At 39.3% G+C, this 21,192-nt stretch overlaps 2 protein-coding genes and 2 non-coding genes across 5 annotated transcripts in view; all 4 read right to left on the bottom strand.

Moving 5' to 3' along the window:
* The window catches only part of LOC5505881 (adhesion G protein-coupled receptor L2), a 68,983-nt gene extending 54,215 nt beyond the window's left edge, over window positions 1-14,768 (bottom strand). Inside the window, exons 1-9 of the mRNA XM_048720592.1 lie at window positions 14,311-14,768; window positions 14,197-14,224; window positions 10,652-11,023; window positions 6,040-6,201; window positions 5,372-5,467; window positions 4,612-4,712; window positions 3,836-4,049; window positions 2,203-2,331; window positions 1,089-1,126 (exon numbers count right to left, since the gene is read on the bottom strand). Coding sequence (XP_048576549.1) covers window positions 1,089-1,126; window positions 2,203-2,331; window positions 3,836-4,049; window positions 4,612-4,712; window positions 5,372-5,467; window positions 6,040-6,201; window positions 10,652-11,023; window positions 14,197-14,224; window positions 14,311-14,358 — 1,188 coding nt within the window. The 5' untranslated portion in view covers window positions 14,359-14,768. The remainder of the gene's footprint in view (window positions 1-1,088; window positions 1,127-2,202; window positions 2,332-3,835; window positions 4,050-4,611; window positions 4,713-5,371; window positions 5,468-6,039; window positions 6,202-10,651; window positions 11,024-14,196; window positions 14,225-14,310) is intronic.
* On the bottom strand, window positions 51-157 carry Trnai-uau. Its single transcript has 2 exons — window positions 120-157; window positions 51-86 (listed from the first exon to the last, which is right to left on the bottom strand). It is a non-coding gene; the product is annotated as a tRNA-Ile (tRNA).
* Window positions 230-336, bottom strand: Trnai-uau. Its single transcript has 2 exons — window positions 299-336; window positions 230-265 (listed from the first exon to the last, which is right to left on the bottom strand). It is a non-coding gene; the product is annotated as a tRNA-Ile (tRNA).
* A 2,944-nt stretch (window positions 14,769-17,712) lies between the features above and the next one.
* On the bottom strand, window positions 17,713-21,192 carry LOC116613717 (melanopsin-like). 2 transcript variants are annotated; one of them, XM_032374223.2, is made up of 2 exons: window positions 21,016-21,192; window positions 17,713-19,444 (listed from the first exon to the last, which is right to left on the bottom strand). In XM_032374223.2, exon 2 carries the CDS (start codon window positions 19,409-19,411, stop codon window positions 18,434-18,436), a length of 978 nt encoding a protein of 325 aa, XP_032230114.2. In that variant the 5' UTR covers window positions 19,412-19,444; window positions 21,016-21,192; the 3' UTR covers window positions 17,713-18,433. The 2 variants fall into 2 exon arrangements, with proteins under 2 accessions (XP_032230114.2, XP_032230113.2); XM_032374222.2 differs by having other exon boundaries at window positions 21,080-21,192.

The following is a 21,192-nucleotide window of genomic DNA, read 5'->3' as shown; positions in this document are numbered from 1 at the left end:
AATGTCTTTCATGATTATTCACTTAGATACTTTTTAAGAAAATAAAATTGTGCTCCTGGAGAGGATCGGACTCTCGACCTTTGCATTTCATGGCACCCACGGGACAAGCCAGTACTGCCTATAAGTACGACGCGCTAACCGACTGTGCCACAGGAGCACTTACATCAAGGATTTAAAATAATGTCTTTCATGATTATTCACTTAGATACTTTTTAAGAAAATAAAATTGTGCTCCTGGAGAGGATCGAACTCTCGACCTTCGCATTCCATGAAACCCACGGGACAAGCCAGTACTGCCTATAAGTACGACGCGCTAACCGACTGTGCCACAGGAGCACTTACATGAAGGATTTAAAAGAATATCTTTCATGATTATTCACTTAGATACATTTTTAGAAAATACAATTTGTGCTCCTGGAGAGTATAGAATTCTCGACCTTCGCATTTCATGGCGCCCGCGGGACACGCCCGTACTGCCAATAAGTACGACGCGCTAACCGACTGTGCCACAGGAGCACTTACATCAAGGATTTAAAAGAATATCTTACATGATTATACACTGAGATACTATTTAAGAAAATAAAAATTGTGCTCCTGGAGAGGATCGAACTCTCGACCTTCTCATTTCCGTACTGCCTATAAGTACGACGCGCTAACCGACTGTGCCACATCAGCACTTACATAAATGTGTAAAATTAATTTCCTACATGAATATTTTGCTAAACCTAAAATAGAGAATGAAAGTTGTGCACCTGTAGAGGATCTAGCCTTCGACCTTTGCATTTCATGGCGCCCACGGGACACGCCCGTACTGCCTAAAAGTACGACGCGCCAACCTAATGTGCAGCTGTTAGAAAATCCATTGTATGAAAATCCATCCTAATAGCATTCAGTCGCCATCACCGTTGTCAACACTGTAACTTTTGTCATCATTACCAGCCAAGTTAACATAACTAAACCACCGTCATCATCATTACCCGCACAATCCTTGTCACCACTGACATTATTACTACCTCCATCTCATCAACAGCATTAGTCCAATAAAATTAAATTGCAATCATATCATTTTACGATCAATATATATTTACCAATAACAGCTGTGTTCTATTGAGCAGTGGCAGTGGGGCTGGAAGTGAAAGCAACATATAAGAACAAATTGAAAACAGACACAATTGTAAAACAAAACCGTTTGGAACATTTCGAGATTATAGTTCAATGTCTTTACAACTCGAACACATCCCTTTCGCCTTGTTGAGTCCCCTTAACCATTAACTAGCTTTGAATCAGTTGTAAAGCGGATATAATAGACAGTAGCTGATCTACGGGGGGGGGGGGGGTAGGGTGTTTAACCCCTTCCCCCTTGGGCTGCCTTTTTTATTGTTTTCATGTCGCTGATCAGTCCATTCATTACGAAGGTACAATAATGACGAAAATTTTTGGTTCCCCCTCCCTCCTTGGCAAAAAGCTAGATCCGCCCCTGGTGGATAATTATATTATTGGTAAAATGGGATAATAGTAGGTATGAGCTTCAAACTAGCTTGAGGTTCACCTATGACTGGTACTCGACTCTGTGCCAATTTATCGCCCTTAAAGCCGCATTGTCACCAATTTACGTAAACGTCAACCGTTAAAAGACAAAAGAATCTATTGAAATCCGAGATATTAAACGGGCCATCCGCTCTAAATTATCAATCACATCCTCAAAGAAACTTCCAATAAACACACTGCTTTCAATATTTTGAAATATTTTTCGCGTTTTCCGTTAAAAATCATCGGAGATTGTTACGTAATCGACCGGAAATAAACTGGTGACAATGCGGCTTTAAAGAAGGCCAATCACGCCGCCATTTTATGCTCTCGCTCAATGCCGAGTGACTAAAAGAATCCATATCCATCGGCTAATTCAAGCGAATAAACAAGATATTTTTTTTCAAATATCGTCAATTACATATCAGACTTCATTCGTTTATTTAGTATTTTTTTTTTTTTAAGTTCCTTGCGAAAAACAAAGTATTATTCACGGCAGACTACCAGCTTTGGTGAGCCATATTTGTACTCCTGGTTAGTGAGCACGACTATCAGGGCGCCTAAAATAATCCATGATTTTCTGTAGTATATAAGGAGTGATAAAAAAAATATGCGTATAATTCAAAGCTTCAATACTAAAAATATCTTATAGATGTATAACACCTTTTGAAGTACCTGCTATTGCTGGTTCTGTTGCTGTTGTTGTTGTTGTTGTTGTTGTTTGTTCCTCTGCAGCAGGCCACACGAAGTGGTGCACGTGACTTTTTCCATCGCTTGGAGAAATTCTAAAAACTTCTCCTAGAGCTGAAAGTAAATGGATTAAAAGATGTATAGTCGCGCTCAGAAGATTTCGGGAGCAACTACGAGTAGCTAGATGAGAGGGAATAGGTACCAGACCCTCGAAACGACAACGTTTTTTTTTTCAAATGCAGAAAACGACGGAAAAAAAAAAAACGTCCAATGAAAAATAGCCTTTTTTGACGAAGAAATTTGAAAAGCTTGAGGCTCTGGTACCAGCTGGCAATAAAAACATTCTACAGACTTTTGGTTTTTATTTCCACATTCGAAAATTTTACTCCATGGTTATGTCTAATGTTTGTAAGTGCTAAAAAAACATGCATTACTACATAGACTGGTTTGGTCCTCCAGAAAGCTCTTTCGCTAATTGCTTCACCAGCGGCGTGTTTTTTTTTTTTTTTTTGTTTTTTTTTGTAAGGAAGAAAAACCGCGCTGGCCTGGGTTAGAGTTACATATCTACCTGGCAGCGGCGGTTACCTAGCGCGTCGTTTGAAAGGTCCTTAGCGCGGTGAGCTCTCTAGAGGAGCAAAACCAATTGGAATACGCCAAGTTGATACATAGTTTAGTCAACAATAACAGGCATTAGACATCACTTTGCTGGAGTAACATTTTCCTATAGCCCTTGGTAACAACAAGCCGTCGCTTGAAGCCGCATTGTCACCAGTTCACTTCCGGAGGTCCGACGGAAACCTCGACCGTTAAAAGACAAAAGAATCTATTAGAAACCGAGATATTTAACATGCCATCCGCTCTAAATTATCAATCACATTCTCGAAGAAACTTGCAATAGACACACTGCTTTCAATATTTTGAAATAATTTTCGCGTTTTCCGTTAAAAATCATTGGAGATTGTTAACGTAATCGACCGGAAGTAAACTGGTGACAATGCGGCTTTAATTAATTATCATTCGAATACAGAGTGTATCAAAAGTTCGCGCAACAAAATCAAGTTGATCTTAGTGCTCAGGGTCGGTGGATTGGTCCCATAAGTGGAGGGAGGGGGGCGAAAGTTGGCGGGAGGGGTGGTCAGTGGCTTCATGGGGAGGGGTGGTTGGTGGTTTTAAATTTTTAAGCGCTTTTCATAAGAACGCGGGGGATAACCTAGGTTTTTATTCACGGCATTTTAACCTGTATCACTTGAATCCTGTTCGTTAAAAAACGTTCATATATGAAGAAACATCCGCTCAGAGAAGTGGGGGGGGGGGGGGGGGGGGTGGAAGGGGGAGCTTCCCCCTTAAAAGTGGAAACTGCCGCCCCTGGTGCTTCGTGCTTCTTAGGAATATTAGTGACGATTTGTTACTTTTTTAACTGAAAATGAGGTACATGGTCAAATATTCCAATTTAAAAGAATAAAAGCAACGCAATAAAAAACTTGCGAAAACTACGATCGTGCGAAACGATTGAAATTGGTGGGCAAACCAAGGATGAAGCTGTTTCATATTGAATATTGAAAACAAAAAGAAAAATGCTGAAAAGCTGACTAAATTTATAGACTAGGTTTATACGTACCATTGCGAATGATGACGGTCCCGGGCTGCGCCAAAACATTTGCTAATTTGCGACAAACGGAATGTCCTGGGGCGAATCTCAAGTCGTAAACTTGACCTTCGTCGGCCTGTATTTGTATCTCTCCCCCACCTCCTCCCCCTGAGGACTGCCATACAGGACCAACTTGGCCGCTTGCCCCGTCAACTTGCAATGAAGCTTTCGGATCCATTAGTACCTATCGAAAGTAAACATATATATCGAAATATCACGTTAAATTAAACTCGTTATTATCAGCGCCTTAGGGAGAAAAATAAGACAGTGTGCATTTAGGTTTGTCGACTGCGTGCACAATAGAAACAAAACATGTTTATCCGGAACATGGCTTTAAAATAAATGTCTTTTTTAGTCTTCTACTCAATCAAAAAAATAATAATAATAATAACATTTGCAACATACGCGCTCTGTGCTTGGAGACCGTTACACTTCAATATAAGGCTCCCGTCAGTCAAAAATCTTGGGGTCTTTAATCACATTAATCACGTTAAGAAACACCAAATGCAATTCAATAAAGATAGCCAGAAAGCGGTTATAACTAGCAACTCGTAATTTAGGGCTAGCAAAATAACCCACGAAATACTCCAAAAGGGAACACGACATCGCAAAACTAGCGCGAAGTGCAAGCAAGGGAAGACGGAAGGAAAGGAATTTTTTTGACGTTTTTCTCGTTACTTCTCGCTTCACAAAAGCCCGTAAGCTCCTTCTTTAGTGAAAGGCCGGCTTAACAAACAGTTTAATACCTTCTGAGCCTTGAGTCGTATTGTCCCCCCAGATGGTCCGCTGACCAAGCCTGTGCCGTTTAAACTGGAATTTTGTGCTGCATTGGCGGTGATTGTGCCACCTAACAACAAAATAATCAGCTTTTGGACAAGATGGATTCTGGACCATAACTCCCCCCCCCCCCCTCGGGGGATGTTACTAAAACGGGGAACGGGGAGCGGGGAACAGGAATCTGATTTATACCTGGTTCATTCCTAAACAGTAAGCCACACACTTGAAAGTATGCTCTGTTTAGTACATGCTTGACCCATTTCTGTTAATATATTTTTGCCTTCTTGAGGTAAGTATAAGTACATACATTTTTCTAAAATCTTATTTCATTTTGCACTTTTTTATCAAATAAATGGTTTAATGCATTGACCAACAGAAAATTATTAAGGATTTTGAACGCAGCGTGTTTGTATTGTTCCTTTTGACTTATTTATTGCGTTTTTGTATTGCTGCTTATTGCTTTCGTATTGTCTTGTGCCGGAATGTGGGCTGTTAGAATTATCAGAACATACATCTTTTTTTATTTCATATTATATTATATTTTATTATATTTTGTTATCATGTATAAATGCTTACCCGGAAAAGAAAGAAAACGTTTTGGTGTTCCCCCGCTCCCTGTTCCCCGCTCCCCGTTCCCCGTTTTAGTAGCATCCCCCCTCGGGTTGTAGTCCTTTACATCTCCCTGAATAGTCATTAACATCCCCTTACACTTCATCGTCAACAACTCACCAATTTTAATCAACCCTTTCAATGCTACAAGTTCTATCGCTCCACCTCCAGCTATCCCGACGGTTAGAACTCGACTTTCATTAAACTTCGATACTCCTGAAAAAAATATCATTGTATCATTTGCTAAAAATTTATCTCTTTAAAAACTATCTAAGAAAGCCTAGGTTTGTTTCTTATCGTCACACTCGCGAAAGAAATTCCCCTTCTTTGTCAGAGCTGCGAATTCGAAATTAGAGCTACTGACTGATCGTACTATACACAGGCGCGTGTCTAGAGGAAAAGCAGGGTGAGTTCCCGAGTAGTTATACAAAACCTGTATACTTATCTCAGGTGATGGTCACTAGATCCATCTAGAAACTTTTTTATCCAGATACATACATAATTAACCGTTATTTTAACTACCAACAAAGGGGTCAACTGGAATCGAACTCCTCTCGTCTCTTGAGCAGGGTGGGGTCCGGGTGGGGTCCGGACCCCTCTAGACACGCGCCTCATATAATGCTATCAATCGTAGCCCTCCACACCGATACAATAGACCGCTAGTTCTCAGCGAACCTTGCCAAAAAAGCTCTAACAAAATGATTCTACGTGTACTTTTTATTTGTGAGTAAAACGCAAGATGGAAAAAAAACCTTGATTTCTCAAGGTGGGTAAGACGGCAAACTCACCCGAGCTCCCGCCAATAAGATCTCCTTCGCCACAGCTATAGTTCGCTCCCTTATCCACCATTTCATTCTTCCCCCCGCCGTTTCCTGCGTGATTTGCACCATAAACGCAATCTTGTGAATTTAATAAATCTTGACAAATATTTACTCCGCCTGGACCAGTGCCTAGAAAGATTAATTAAAAAGTTAAGGACTGTGGTTTTACAGACGCTTAACTTATATAGACCTTGTCAGCCACACCTTTTTTTTTTTTTTTTTTCATTCATTATAATTAGGCACACGATGTGCTAAAGCCCGGCGCCATATCAAGAAAATTAAGCCAAAAATTTTCGTTTTGCCAAACTCGGTCACTTCCATAGAAGGAATTTAATATATTCCCTATTTAACTTCAGTTTTGTCGCGGAATCATGTAAACGCGGAGTTACAAAATACAGGTGTACATGAGGGGGACTGTAAAAAACGGTGTGAGTTCACCCCGGATCGAAAGTCGATCCGGCGTCATTTAAACACACAGTGTCCAAAGTAAAGTAGATTTATCGGCAAAGCGATTTGTAGGAGACGATTTCCATCAATTGTTTCATACTACTTCCACCTTAAATTAGATTGAGCAATCAAGGTAAATACCTCGAGTCCATTCATGAGTGTCCTGGGCACATTTAATCGCGTCTTGAAGTAAGCTGTATGAGTCTAAAGCAGTCAGCACTTAACTTTTAAGCTAAAGAGACCATGACACGAAAAATACATAAGCTTTTATAACAAAATATAGCTATCGATGTTTGGTTTTAAAACTGCCTTTGCGCTTATTGATTACAGGAATTTTTGTAATCGTATTTTGAAAATGTCTTGTCTTATTGGCGACTTTTTTTTGATTGGCTGACGTCAAGAGTTGTACACACTTGATGGGGTTCCAGTCGAACTTCGCTTGCTATCGTAGATTTGTAAAGATGAGGACGAGCATATCTTTTGTGTTTTTTTCTATTTCCTCGCTTTTCAAGACTTGGTAAAGAAAGATGATTACAATGTTCAATAAATGGATCCAAGAATAACTTTTTTCTATCACTAAGATAGGGGTTTAGCCGAAACCTGAAGTGAATGGAATGAAAGACATCTCTGGAGTGTTTACCAGTTCGAGTCGATCGGTTCATTCAAGCAAATACATTTCAACCGGATTATTTTGGCTTGTTTTGAGCACTACGCCTCATTTTTACCGGTAAGGATGAATGGTTTGATTATAAGAATATGTTATATTGGATTAGACTTCATTTCAATGCATCTTTATTCGCAAACTGAGTTGTAGAAAAACGATTTCTTCCACGTGCGAATGCGAACGGCCATAAAACCAAGACGGGGCGAACAACTTTACTAAAGTTAGTAAACTCGCAAAAATACCAGTTCACCTTCGAACAGCACCCCGGGGTGGAAAATGTTGAAAGAACGACATGCGATTGTAATAATCTGATTCACTGTTAAGCCTCAAAGTACAACAAATTGACAAACTGGAAAAGCGAAATAGTTTGTTTTACCGGGCCGATTGACAACAGGATTTGATTCAGTCATTCAAGGAATGATATTTCTCTACAAAACGAACAGTCGAATTATCGACAGAAATCAGTCCTTACAACTGGAAGGGAGGAAGGGTAAATATTAAATTCGAATTTGTTCTAGAGCCAAGAAAAGCACGGTGAAGGGTGCAAGTTTTCTTGTGAGTGTTTTCTTATCGCACCGTACGCTTTGTTTTGCCAGTAAATGTACATTTGTGCGGTTGTTGTGCATTCCTTTCACATATACCAAGTCTTGATGGCAGTTTTTCTTAAAAAAAAAACATTATATATTCAGAAATTATAATGCTAGTACCATCTACTGCATTTGTTTGTTTGTTTATTTATTAAAAGAGAAGTAAATACAATCGAGTATTTTTTGCCGTTCACTCATTGATGATTTTCAGTCCTCGCATCTCAACCTACTTATATAGATTTCCAGTCGTTTCTCTTTGAGGTTGATATCTTTACTTTTTGCCTTGTTATATCGTCTCGCAATTATTTACAGCGTATATGTTATTTCTTTGATCACAATTGTGATCGAAAAGTTGGGTGGTTCGCGCGCAAATGGTGTTCAAAAGCTTATAAAAAATATGAATAAAAATCACCGCTTCAATTGCTGCAGGATTCTTTATGGATACTTTGCTCAGGTTACACTCAGGTGTTTTCTGGGTAAGATTCGGGCTCCACGATCAATTATATGTGTATTTTAGGTGGGGGGCGTCCTATTTTGTATGGGAATGTCTAATGTTTATCACCCACTTGTACAACTCTTGACGTCACAAGTGATATGCAAATTCGATATTCGTATGTCGCCGGTTTCATGCAAATATTTGCCAAAATTGCTAATTTTAAAAGGATCAAAAATCAGATTTCCGTTTAAATCAAGTATCGAAAATTGGAGGAATTATTGTTGGGATATTACGCTACTATACTAACTAGTCAATTTGTCAAAATAAGCATAAGAGAATTTCGTTTCACGTTCTCTTTAAGAATTAAAATTCTTATCTTGAGCCGCGTGTCTCGCACTCGGGTCGCAAATGTAAACACGAGTAAATACAGCGAAATCAATCCAAGCTGAGATGATTTTCCAAAATAACTTGGTAGAAATTAAGGCTATGGTTAAATATGCAGTTATTAAATCGCGAATCGGGCCTTCAACTGCACAAATAACATGGATCTGAGAGCTGGAATCCCAAATTCAAAATGGCGGCCATGACACAGTTTTAAATTATGCAAAAGGTTCTGGTAACTAGGCGTTGCGATGACGTAGGACAGTAGGCTAGATACTTCGTGCAAGAAAAAGGATACAGTGAGGTCGCAATCAATACACTAGAATAAGAAGTATCGCCTGTGACGCAAGGGTTCTTGGGAATTGCATTGTGCAAATCGCTACGACAGATAAAAAATAGGCCCGTAAACATGGATGTAGCTACTGAAGCAATTATTTATAACTGTAACGTTATCATATATCTCTTCTAGGTTATTTCTTAGTATAATCATAATATAAAAAGTATTGATAAACGGTAGACTCCCAAGAATTAAAAGGAGGACTCGAACCCGTGGCATTATGCGGACTCCGATCACTGACCTGAACAACTTTGCCACGAAGCCAACACCAAAGTGTGGATTCTTAAAATAATTATATTAGTGTTTGTATTGAACTATTAAACTAAACACGTCGAGCATGTCGAATTCCAGTTACTTTTTCTTCCACAAAGATGAAATACCTGCTACAATTGATCACATAACTGTTGTACAATATGTATTTTGCCGAATAATAAGTTATAAAAAGTGCAAAATCATCATTCGATAAGTAAATTTGCGAGGGCATGTTTTTGTACGAAATAATATGTTTGAACCTACAGATAATCTCAATAAAGCTTTGCAACTTGATTTTATGTCAAAAGGAATCGGATACGGTCGAAAAAAACTGAGCTTAAATACTCGAAATAACCAAATGTGAGCGTGTTTACATGAGCTAGTGTGTTTCGGCACGTATTGCAAACTCTTAATAATTCAATAACTTGAAGTAAAGTTTGAACGATCATAACTCGAAATGAGTTTATCAAACCAAGCTGTCATAGAAGCGAATATGTAAGAATTGTTAAACAAACCCCAAAATCTTTTGATTATTTAGATATGTTCTTCCTGGCTGGCGCTTCGTAACGATCATATCCCGAAGTGTATCCGAAGTCAAATTTTCCCAGCAAACCCCGCGGCAAATCTTACTTGTTTTTTTTTTTCGACGTGATGACATAGCAGACTCGCACATGCGCAGTAGCTACAAAAACCAGTTGCATTTTATGACTGGGCTACCACAGGTATCCCAGTAATTATTTCTTATTCTACGAAAAAGACAAAAAAAAATTCACAACAGCGCGCGCAATGGCGTCATTCTAGTGCACGTCAGCTCGCGCACATAAAATAATTAGAAAAACTGAACAGACTTCAAATTTCAAGCAATAATTACTTATTATCGAGAGAGCATAAGATGATCTCTTGTTAATATTTACATTTTTCTCCGGAAGACTATTATTTTAGTGTAAAAAAGGCAAAAGTTCGTAGGAATTCACAGAGTTGTAGACGCACATGATGATGCACAAATTCTCTTTACTTGATTTTATGCTGCGTCATCGCATGACCTTCATCATGTAATGAAAGTGACCAATCCCACCAATCAAAACGCCTGTACTATCTCAATTATTTTATGAAGATTCATATAGTAGCATAATATTTTATCCAGGGTACGTTATCCTTGCTTTTTAATTATTCCTAGCCAAACGGAAACGCAAGTATTAAGGGGGCAGCGCCCCCCCTCACTTTTATGAGTGGATCTATTTTAAAGTGATCGGTTGCTTACAGTGTATCCACGTACATGTACATATATAACGATTGCTTGATAAAAGACGAGTATATCTATTCAAGTTTCAACGGAACTTTATGTGAAACCCAGGTACCCTCCCCCTCCCTCGGAACCATCATACCTCCAAGCCCAATCCCCCCCCCCCCTCCCCTCCCACTTCCGCCCCAAGTTTGCCACCACTCCGCCCCCTTTACTGAATTAAACTTCTCACCTGGACAAGTGACTTTCCCCCCACAGACCATGCGGGCCATAAAGCCGCCAAGACACCGCGCGGTTCCAATTGGCATGCCTTCCTGACAAGTCATTGTGATGTCCGTTTCTACGGTGATACTGCCATTTGTGGTATTAATAGAGAGAGCATTCTCTCCAACGATTCGCACCGTGGAGCCCCTCTCGAAAGTTACATCGCCAGAGAACTCAAAATAAGCAACTTTGTAGTCGTAGCTTTCAGATTTTGATTTAAATGTCCTCGACATAGTATTTCCAACAATATCTGATGAAGCTGACTGGTCTTGCTTTTGCATTTTAGGGGTTGTTGTATTGATGATCAAGGTTTCTGATGAAGTTAGCACAAAGTCAGCACCTGAAGAATAACAACAACAAAATATCCTGCTTTTTACATTCAATGATCAATTCCACTTCCTAGGAAAAACGACGTTGCAAATGCAAATGAACATAGAACAATCAGATTGGTTCATTTGCATGCATTTGCATTTGGAACGGTAAATTGAAAGAACGGCGTTTAAACTAGAACAAACGCCGTTCCAAAGGACAAACGCCGTTCCAAATGCAAATGAACATAGAACAATCGGATTGGTTCATTTGCATGCATTTGCATCTGGAAAAGTACATGAAAAGAACGGCGTCTAAACTAGAACAAACGCCGTTTTCAAAAGCAAATGAACATAGAACAATCGAATTGGTTCATTTGCACGCATTTGCATTTGGAAGGGTACATGAAAAGAACGGCGTCTAAACCGGAACAAACGCCGTTCCAAAAGACAAACGCCGTTCCAAATGCAAATGAACATAGAACAATCGAATTGGTTTATTTGCATGCATTTGCATGCATTTGCATTTGGAACGGTACATGAAAAGAACGGCGTCTAAACCAGAACAAACGCGGTTCCAAAAGACAAACGCCGTTCCAAATGCATATGAACATAGAACAATCGAATTGGTTCATTTGCATGCATTTGCATTTGGAACGGTACATGAAAAGAACGGCGTCTAAACTAGAACAAACGCCGTTTCCAAAAGCAAATGAACATAGAACAATCGAATTGGTTCATTTGCATGCATTTGCATTTGGAACGGTACATGAAAAGAACGGCGTCTAAACCGTAACAAACGCCGTTCCAAAAGACAAACGCCGTTCCAAATGCAAATGAACACAGAACAATCGAATTGGTTCATTTGCATGCATTTGCATTTGGAACGGTACATGAAAAGAGCGGCGTCTAAACTAGAACAAACGCCGTTTCCAAATGCTAATGAACATAGAACAATCGGATTAGTTCATTTGCATGCATTTGCATTTGGAACGGTACATGAAAAGAACGGCGTCTAAACCGTAACAAACACCGTTCCAAAAGACAAACGCCGTTCCAAATGCAAATGAACACAGAACAATCGAATTGGTTCATTTGCATGCATTTGCATTTGGAACGGTACATGAAAAGAGCGGCGTCTAAACTAGAACAAACGCCGTTTCCAAATGCTAATGAACATAGAACAATCGGATTAGTTCATTTGCATGCATTTGCATTTGGAACGGTACATGAAAAGAACGGCGTCTAAACCGTAACAAACGCCGTTCCAAAAGACAAACGCCGTTCCAAATGCAAATGAACACAGAACAATCGAATTGGTTCATTTGCTTGCATTTGCATTTGGAACGGTACATGAAAAGAGCGGCGTCTAAACTAGAACAAACGCCGTTTCCAAATGCTAATGAACATAGAACAATCGGATTAGTTCATTTGCATGCATTTGCATTTGGAACGGTACATGAAAGAACGGCGTCTAAACTAGAACAAACGCCATTTCCAAATGCAAATGAACATAGAACAATCGAATTGGTTCATTTGCATGCATTTGCATTTGTAAGGGTACATGAAAAGAACGGCGTCTAAACTAGGTCTGATTCTCCAGCCCTCCCTCTTTCACCCAGACCCGATTGTTTCCCTTGAATTTGCCTCTTCGGTTCGTACGAGATTCCTGTGGTTTGCCTTAACTCGAGAAGGGCATGGGAAGAGCCAACGTACATCATCAACCAAAGGAAAACCGAAATACCACAGACCCAAAAAGAAAAAAAACTAGACTGTGTAAAGACGCGTGTTCTGTCGTGGGAAGATACGCGTGTTTTCTACCCCTGTTTTTAATTTTGTATTTTTTTTCCACCCTTTCCCCTCTCCTCTTCCTTTGCATTCACTCTATTCTAAATGATATCCCTCTTTCCTCTTCCCTCGATATCTTTATTTCCATTAAGAAATTTCCAGAACAATAAAGGTTCACGTCAGACTGTTTTGCTATAGACTTCTTCCACACGTTGTGGACATTGATATTTTTGATAGCCATATCAGTGTCAGTTTATTGAATAAGCCTTTAAAAGCATTCGGCTAATGGCTCAATATATCGAGTAACACAGAAAAAACACCAATAACTTTAACAGGAATGCGCGAACCTTAAAACCAACTACAGTGTGATTATAGATGTCCCAGACTTGCTTCCTCCAAAAAAAATTGAATAATAATCCAGAGAAAATCATAATGATAAAAATCCATAAAATTCGAGAGAAAATATCTTTAAATACTGTATGCGATTAGAAAGTGAATGTGCTTCCTTGATTGGGAGTTTAGCTGCTCAAGGGGGCTTAAAACGATCTTCTGACTAAAAGCAATTGTGTCAGGGATTCAGCTGAAGTGAAGGGAAAGAACAAATACAATTCATTATTTCATAATTTTTCATTTCCATTTTTTTATTTTTGATCTTAAAAGCAAGGGGGGTAATTGGCAAGTATGAAATGTTGATAAATGTGTCGAGATAGGTCGCGGCGGTATGCTCTGAGTTTTGTGTTGTCGCAAACTTCCGTGCTAAATAGATAGCGCATAACTTTGATCAAAAAGACAAATTCGGTACATCATGTCTTCGATTCTCTCATATCAGCCCAAATCAGCACTTAGTATCAAAGAACCACATATCTGATTATTTTTGCTTCTGTTTAATCCAACTTTCAATTTTCATCGCGTTCTGTATTTTTGCGTTGAGGTTTTAGAGCTCTAAAAGGCTGTCATTTTGTCATTTTGACATTTCGTAGTGGAAAGGAAAAGATAATGCTTTTTACTGATCCTCAAAGGTTATCACAATTGCGATGGTTCTCTTGAATGACAATATATGATATTTATCCAGACGTAGAAATGGACGTTTTAAATAAAGAACAGTTAAAATAACCCGCATTTTTAAGCTATACCATTTTCATCAACATTTGTTCGTTATCCTTTATAGCGTTATTCATATCTTGGTGCTCTAGGCGATTGTTTGGGATTTTGTAATTAGGATTTATTGCATCACGGGATAAAAAATCTACTGAGTCAAGAGCCATTTTACACTTAAATTATAACAACTGGTGGTAAAATAAATTGTAGATAATGGAAAATTCTGAGTTTATTAATCTCTAAAAGACCATACATACGTGCTAATAACAGAATATTTGTCTTTACGAGAAGATGTTTTGTACAAACAGTTAAATCTTACCTTGAGCATTTCCAACTTGGAAACTTCCCTGAGAGGTTTTCAGAATAAAATAAAAAAATGTCAAACACTAAAGTGTCATCACTTTCCAACCATAAAGTCACCAAAAATCCTTACCTCAATCAACACTATCACCCAAATCGTCCCAAGCAACCTTGGCTTCATTGTAAGGGAATTTTCTGGCTTGTTATGCCTGCATCGTTGATGATTTCACGTTGGTTTTGCCGCAGATTTCTGCTGGTGATATGTCGGTGTGAACAGTTCTTATACACCTGCTTGGCTTAGGGATGGGAGCTCTGTGATCACGTGACTGATCTCGGTCATTTCGTATATCACTCAGACTGGTTAATACCACGGCGACCGTTAACTACGTCTCGGAGAGGAAGCACTTGACGCATTTCAAACAATTGGGTTCGTTTAATGAAAGCGGCCTCTCGACGGAGAAATGACATCTCAACAACACTAATAAATGAAAACGCACAACTCTTGTCGCGAAACGTGCTATAAAATGAACAACTAAATAACTTGTGCTTCCAGTAATACATTATCTGAAGGGTTGGGCAATTTCGTTCCAATGTTATGGCTTAAGTTTCATTAATTTTCAAATCCCATTAGCGATTTTGGAAACGTCAAACGAAATAATCAAAGTGTGTGCAGAAGAGATTGCTGCTTACATTTTCCTGGCATCTGATTGGATAAGAGATAGGAGTAAACACCAATAGGGATTCTTAGTTCAATAAGGCGTGCGGCTGTCATTAGATCCTGTCAAACTACCTGTTCTATACAGAAAAACACCGCGCACTTTTCTATTAGGCTCAGTCATATAAACTGAGCGAGATGATGGCATTTGGGGCAACTATGACAAGCGAAGTGAGATGGCGCACGATGGCTTTAACCGCGTTGTGAAAATCATTGCCATGGAAACGCAAGCGGATGGAGGAGGAAGAAATTAAACAGTTCCCTTTCTTCCTCGTATTCGTTCACTACCTTAAATTTCGACATTTCTGTAAAGGTGAAACAAGCCCGGTAGAAAAATCTTGCACAATTTTTTCAATACTGCCAAGCGATTAGAAAAAAAAAAATGAATTCACGTACCCAGGATTGGCTGAGCGCGGTGCGCAGTCAAGGGTATCATATGGAAAAAGCATAGTGTTTGAAGATTCCTTAATAAGAAATAAGCCACTTTTGAGCCGCCAAGCAAGGGGGTGCGCGCGCACCCTACGCATCTCCCTGTGTACGTGCCTGAAATGTACAAATATTAAAAAATGATACCTAATATAAATTGGACACGTTTATCTGCTCAATCTTTTATTATAAAGCTAACGAAATGAAAATGGTAAAGCTAAAGAAATAAGGTTTTGGATACGCGCCTTTTATTCTAGCATTTTCCATTTTCAAAGTGCATAAAACAAATTTGATGAAATAAAACCAGAGTGTATTTACTTACCAAATTCTAAAGGCATTATTTGAAATTTGATATCTGTATTTAAAAGTTAGACGTTTTGAGCTTTTTTTAATATCAACCGCTTTCACAATGGCCTTTACAGCAGCCATATCGTGAGTTATATCAATCGGTCTCGCAATTATTAAGTTATGTTTAGAATATTGCCTACTGCCCTCTCGCTACGTTTATCATGAATAGACTGCTAACCGCGCGAGTTAGTCTATTTTAGGGATTTTAGCTCTAACCAAAAAGTCTTTGAGCGATTTTTCCCATTTGTAAGAGACTAGAGGCGGTGTACATAAGATACTAGCAGCGTAAGGTTGCGCCGGGATAATCTGTTTCACTAGAATCATTTTGAAATTCAGGCTTCACGGGCTGTATTTTGTTATAAATGGTAGGATCCGATTGCTAGATGTTTTGTAGTCATGTCCTTTTTAAGCGCTTCGCGCCTGTCCAGTTCTCTCGACATATCAATAAAATTTAGCCAAAAATTGTCGTTTTTGTCAACACGGTCACTTCCATATAAGGAAATAAATATATTCCTTATTTGGAAAAAAACTGCATGATTCTTGTCATTTTAAGGTTGCCGTACCGCTGGTGCTTCTTAAATATTATGACTTGTAATCAGAAGAGAAAAACAGCGACTGTGACCATCTTTGGTCAATGGAGAAAGTATCTGAAAAGAAACTAAGTGTGCTCGGTACCAGTCCCTCAAAACGACAAAGTTTTCTTCATATGAACATTATCCCCGAAGTCTGGCAGAGTTTTTTTCTTTTTAAAATAACGTCATGATGTCCCAACACAGACATTGTTTGGTTAAAGCCATTAACCCTGAAATAGAAAATGATATTAACAAAAGCCTAAAATAGCGCTTAGTCAAGACTGCCATGTTATCATGTGCTTAGTAAAGGAAAGGTCATTATTTCTCGGGGGGGGGGGGGGGGGAGAAGCTGCTAAATTTTTTTTTTCTAACCATTTTTAGTAACCACCACCCCACCGATGCGCGTGAGGATTTGCTCCTTTTACTTTTGTCCTACTCCCACGCGGGTTGCGTGCTGTTGTTTTGCCAACTCGATAGGAATGGAAATAGATCATGAAAAATAACTCGGAAGAAGAAAACAAATCTATCTTAAGTAAGCAAGATTGGCAAATATACTCAAAGAAAGCTAAATCCCTGAATAACTTGACTGTTTTGTTTTTCTGAGCGGCGAATTTAAGTCAAGAAGAAAGAAAATAGCAACGGCCGAAAAAATAGCTGCGATACCGCGTTTTATTCAAATCCTCCAAACCACGCCCAGCTTGTATAATATGTTATAGAAATGTCTAGAAACAACATCAAAGAAGTACAGTAATATCTCCCTCTTTTTTTTCTCACTATTAGAGAAGCTCAGATACTTCAGCTTGCTGGCTCTGATCATCACATATCACAAAAATGCATTCCCTCGCTACAAGGATGGTTTTATGAAATGCATTTTTCTTGGATTCCTTCTCAATTAACCGGAATATTCACAAAAATTGATATCATATCTAACCTACAGATTTTGTTTGACCATTAGGAAGATAATGAATGTTGAGAAACCACGAAGAAGCAGCAAGTAGAGCGGAAGCGGTGTTTGAAGCACGAGGTTTTCCGCTCTTGGTTTTGAATTAAGTCTCTTAAGTCTTTTTTTTACACGTTTTTGAAATCTTGCAATTCTCGAAGTACTACATCCCCTTAAACCGCAACTGCCTGTATCCTTGATGCTAGAATGAAATTGTCGATGGTATTAGTGCAATTTTTTTCTTTTTACGGATTCAAGTCACAAAACAGCGGCAAACAACAAGATGTAAATGCAAAAGCGCGGGGGAAGGGTGAGTACAAATGCTCACGCGCAGTGGTGGTGTGGTGGTTACTAAAAATAGCCAGATTTGAAGTCGACATGGCGCGCGGGTAATACCAAAGTATCCCTCTCTCATCTTATGCTCTCTTGGTGCTTTACATTTTGTTAACCGGAAAATGGCCTGAATGTCGCTGTTTTAAGTAGAATTGTGGGGAGTGGAGGAGACACGACACCACCCCACAATCATCACAAAGCCAGAAGAAGTGTTGTCATTTATTAAATTAGGTCATTATCACTGTTTGACCCGGCATCTTACAGGGTACACCACTGCTCATTGTAGGGAGTTTATATTTGAAACATTGCCTTTATCAACAATTTGAAATGGAAATCGTGTGTGCGTTTTAGTGAATTCCTTTTTATTGCCAATATATAAAGTGTTATCCAAGATCGGTTAACAATGCCAATAAATGTTTATTTAAAAAAGCAACCAGTTAAATCAGAAGAAACGGCTATTACGGTTAGTGCCAATCCATACGCTGGTTGATATTCTGAGGTTGAACTGGCTTTACGTGATAAAAGCAATGGCTCTGGATCTCGCGGTATAAACACTACTTATTTTGTAAATTTTCATACAATATCGAGCAATCTCTATGACATAGAAAATGTATTCTAAGAGAGGCGTATTAAGAGGAGTCCAAACCCTGTCACTATTCCTATTTCCTCAGATGTGCGTTTATGTTACCACCACTTTCAAAGAAGCTCAAACTTAAAAGTAAAAAAGAAGCGGTGCATTTTCAAACAGCGCCAGTATTTCTACCGTTATCCAAGCGCTGCTTTACAACAATGTGGCATGCTGCGAAGCAGTGCCCCAGCATTTCCTTCGTCTTGTGGTCAACCGAGCGTAGATGTGCCAACAATAGATTATAGCATGTGCCAACAATAGCAATGCATGGAGGCAAATGTGAACTCTCTTTTGTCAGCGGTTTTCTCTATTGCACTGGCACAAGAGTACCTTTGTCACTCGACGAAACTCGGAGCTCACACTCCAGAACAACAAAGGGTGTATCACGTGACTTGTTAACAACATCACGCGGCATATGACGTAGACATCGCTATGGAAACGCCGACGTTTGGCTAAAAACAAAAACCGACATGCCGCCCAAGGAAGGTATGTTAGGAGAAGCACTACAGTGATCAGCACCATGACTCTCGTGACCCTGAGTTCCGCAAGCTTGCGCGCGTCGTGAAGCCTGCTGGCCCCTGAAAACTCCGGGCTCACTCGTTGATTCATCTTGAATGACCTTTTTATCTTAACGTGGGAAATCATGACTGATATGGCCGCTATGACTCCGACAAATAGGAGCAAAGAGTTAGGGGAATCCCACAGGTATGATTCAGGCCTCCACACGATGAAACCCTGGAAGGAATTAAACCCAACAACTCCAATGACCAGCGCCGCAATCCATAGGAAAGCGAACACAAAGCGCATTTTGCGACTGCGCAATCGATGCTGATTGGCTCTTAGAAGCGAGTCGTGACGATCAAGACTTAGTAGAACAAGACACACACAGTTTATGAAAAGTGCAGGGGTCGTTATTAGCATGTGCACTTTAGACAGCAATTGCGTAACATTCTGATTAGAGGAGAACAAGAATAGCGCAAAGCACACTGGGATATTTGCACAGGAGCCAATCAGGTCCGCTGCCGTGAGGTTGCCAAGGATACGCAGGGTGGAGCTCTTCATGCGAAATCTGTGTCGTTGACCACGTGTTACGTACACGAGGAGAGTTATAAGGTTCCCTGGAATACCAACCAATGCGAATACCACAAGAATCGTGCCGCTGACCGCCTTGCTAATAACTGTTGGCGCATCAACAATGGGATGACCACTCATATTGTATTGTAGATAGACCCCTGATTGGTTTTGAGCGCTCATTGCCGGGTTTGGGACCATTCTGGTGACACTGATCTGGATACTTTGCTCTGCCTGAAAAAGGACAATTAATGTTTATGTTTTTCTTTAGTGTACAATAGGCAAGAAAAAATATAGTCTCTATTTTTTCTTGCCGTTTTAGCTTGACTTTATCCCTCTTCTAAAGTCATTTATATTTACTGAAAAGGTTATTGAATCTAATTGTTTACATTATTTCTTGGGAATTCTATGTTTAAATGTTGCTAGTCTTGGAATTTCTTGAAAATTGACTCATTCAATAAGCCATTTTGTCATCCATAGCCCGAAAATATAGTGTGGAAAAAAAGCTGGGTGAGGCGCCGAGACCCGAATCCCAGCCCGTGATTTTTGTTAAATTTTGAAATCCGAGACAGTTTTTTTTTTCGAGCTTGTTTCGGATAACTTGCTCGAGGTATGTCATAAACATCAGTTGAAAAAAAAGTTACAATACATTCTAAACCCGTAGCATGGTAACAACATAAAACAGATCGCGTTTAACAAAAATTCGGGACCCTGAGATACCCACGAATGGTCCCCCGAAATTTCGATCGATGTGCTCACAGTTTTCGGCTAATGCTCGCGCAAATTTTTTCCGCCGTGCTCGCAAACGGGGTGCTCGCAAGCTCGCAAGTGCTCGCCAAAGATCATTCTGGAGCCCTTGAGATCGTGTTTAAAAATCCGAGACTCCGAGACCGTGGTAAAAAAAAGGCTCCGAGACCCCTAAAATTTGGGAAAAAACAAGACTTTGAGACTTGCGTAAAAATTGCCGAGATTCCGAACTTTGCGAAATTTTTGCGAAACTTTCGAAATTACGAGGTACCAAGGGAAACGTTCAATTCCAACAACATAGCTCAATTCAGATTCGCTTGCCCTTTCCCAACAAATATACAATACTTTGAACTCACTAGGTCGACTACGCGTAAATTGAGAACTGCCGACATTTAGCAGCTTGTAGAAAATTTCTATTACGATTTTATAGTGTACATAGACGACGGAAAACATCCAATACCGACAACAACGCTCATTTCAGAATCGCTTGCTCACTCTAAACAATTATAGAATATTTTTAATATTTTTTTTTTCGACATTTTACTGGGTTATTTGAATAAATTGAAAACAGTCGGGCATTTAGTCCATTGAGGACCTTTCCCGACTATTGGGCATATAGTCACCGCGTTATTATTTTGGTCGTATCGGGTGTAGAAATAATAGCCCTGTTAGAATCAAATCGAAGGATAAGATGATAGAAAAATATAAAGCATTTGATTGAGGAACATAGTTTTTTTAGCTTGTGGTGAAAATTAAACGATACTCGCAATAAATCATGGTGTTGGTGTGGCGGTGCTTTTGCAGCATTACTCAGGCAAAAAAATATTATAATAATAAAATAGATGTATTATATTTGCGAAAGAATTCTTCATTTTCGTAATAAATTCGTTGGAGAACCCTATGTTTGTTCTACTTTTTAGGAATCTAGGTATCCCGTATCTTTTTTATAAAATTAAATGTCGAATCTGTCAAATTAAAGATATAATTCATAACCTGTTAACTGAGTTAAATTCGTGAAGTTGTATAATACAATATAATCATAGGTAGACTTATCTTACGTTGCAATATTAGTCCCTTCGATTGCTTCACTTAAAGAGAAGCAACTCCAGTTTAAAACCTTACTTTGTTAGGGAATATTTTTTATCGAGGACAGTCTGTTCTTGCTCGTAGCTGTTGCCCATCATACGGACTAAGGGTCGGACAGGCGGATAACTATCTAGGCGAAGAGTTTGACT

The sequence above is a fragment of the Nematostella vectensis genome, chromosome 13 (genome assembly GCF_932526225.1).
Source record: "Nematostella vectensis chromosome 13, jaNemVect1.1, whole genome shotgun sequence".
Classification (NCBI taxonomy): domain Eukaryota; kingdom Metazoa; phylum Cnidaria; class Anthozoa; order Actiniaria; family Edwardsiidae; genus Nematostella; species Nematostella vectensis.
This window is presented reverse-complemented; position numbering and strand designations above follow the sequence as displayed.

Coding starts and splice junctions, on each gene's coding strand:
- LOC116613717 (XM_032374223.2), bottom strand. CDS start 19,411: ATGGTCCCAAACCCGGCAATGAGCGCTCAAAACCAATCAGGGGTCTAT.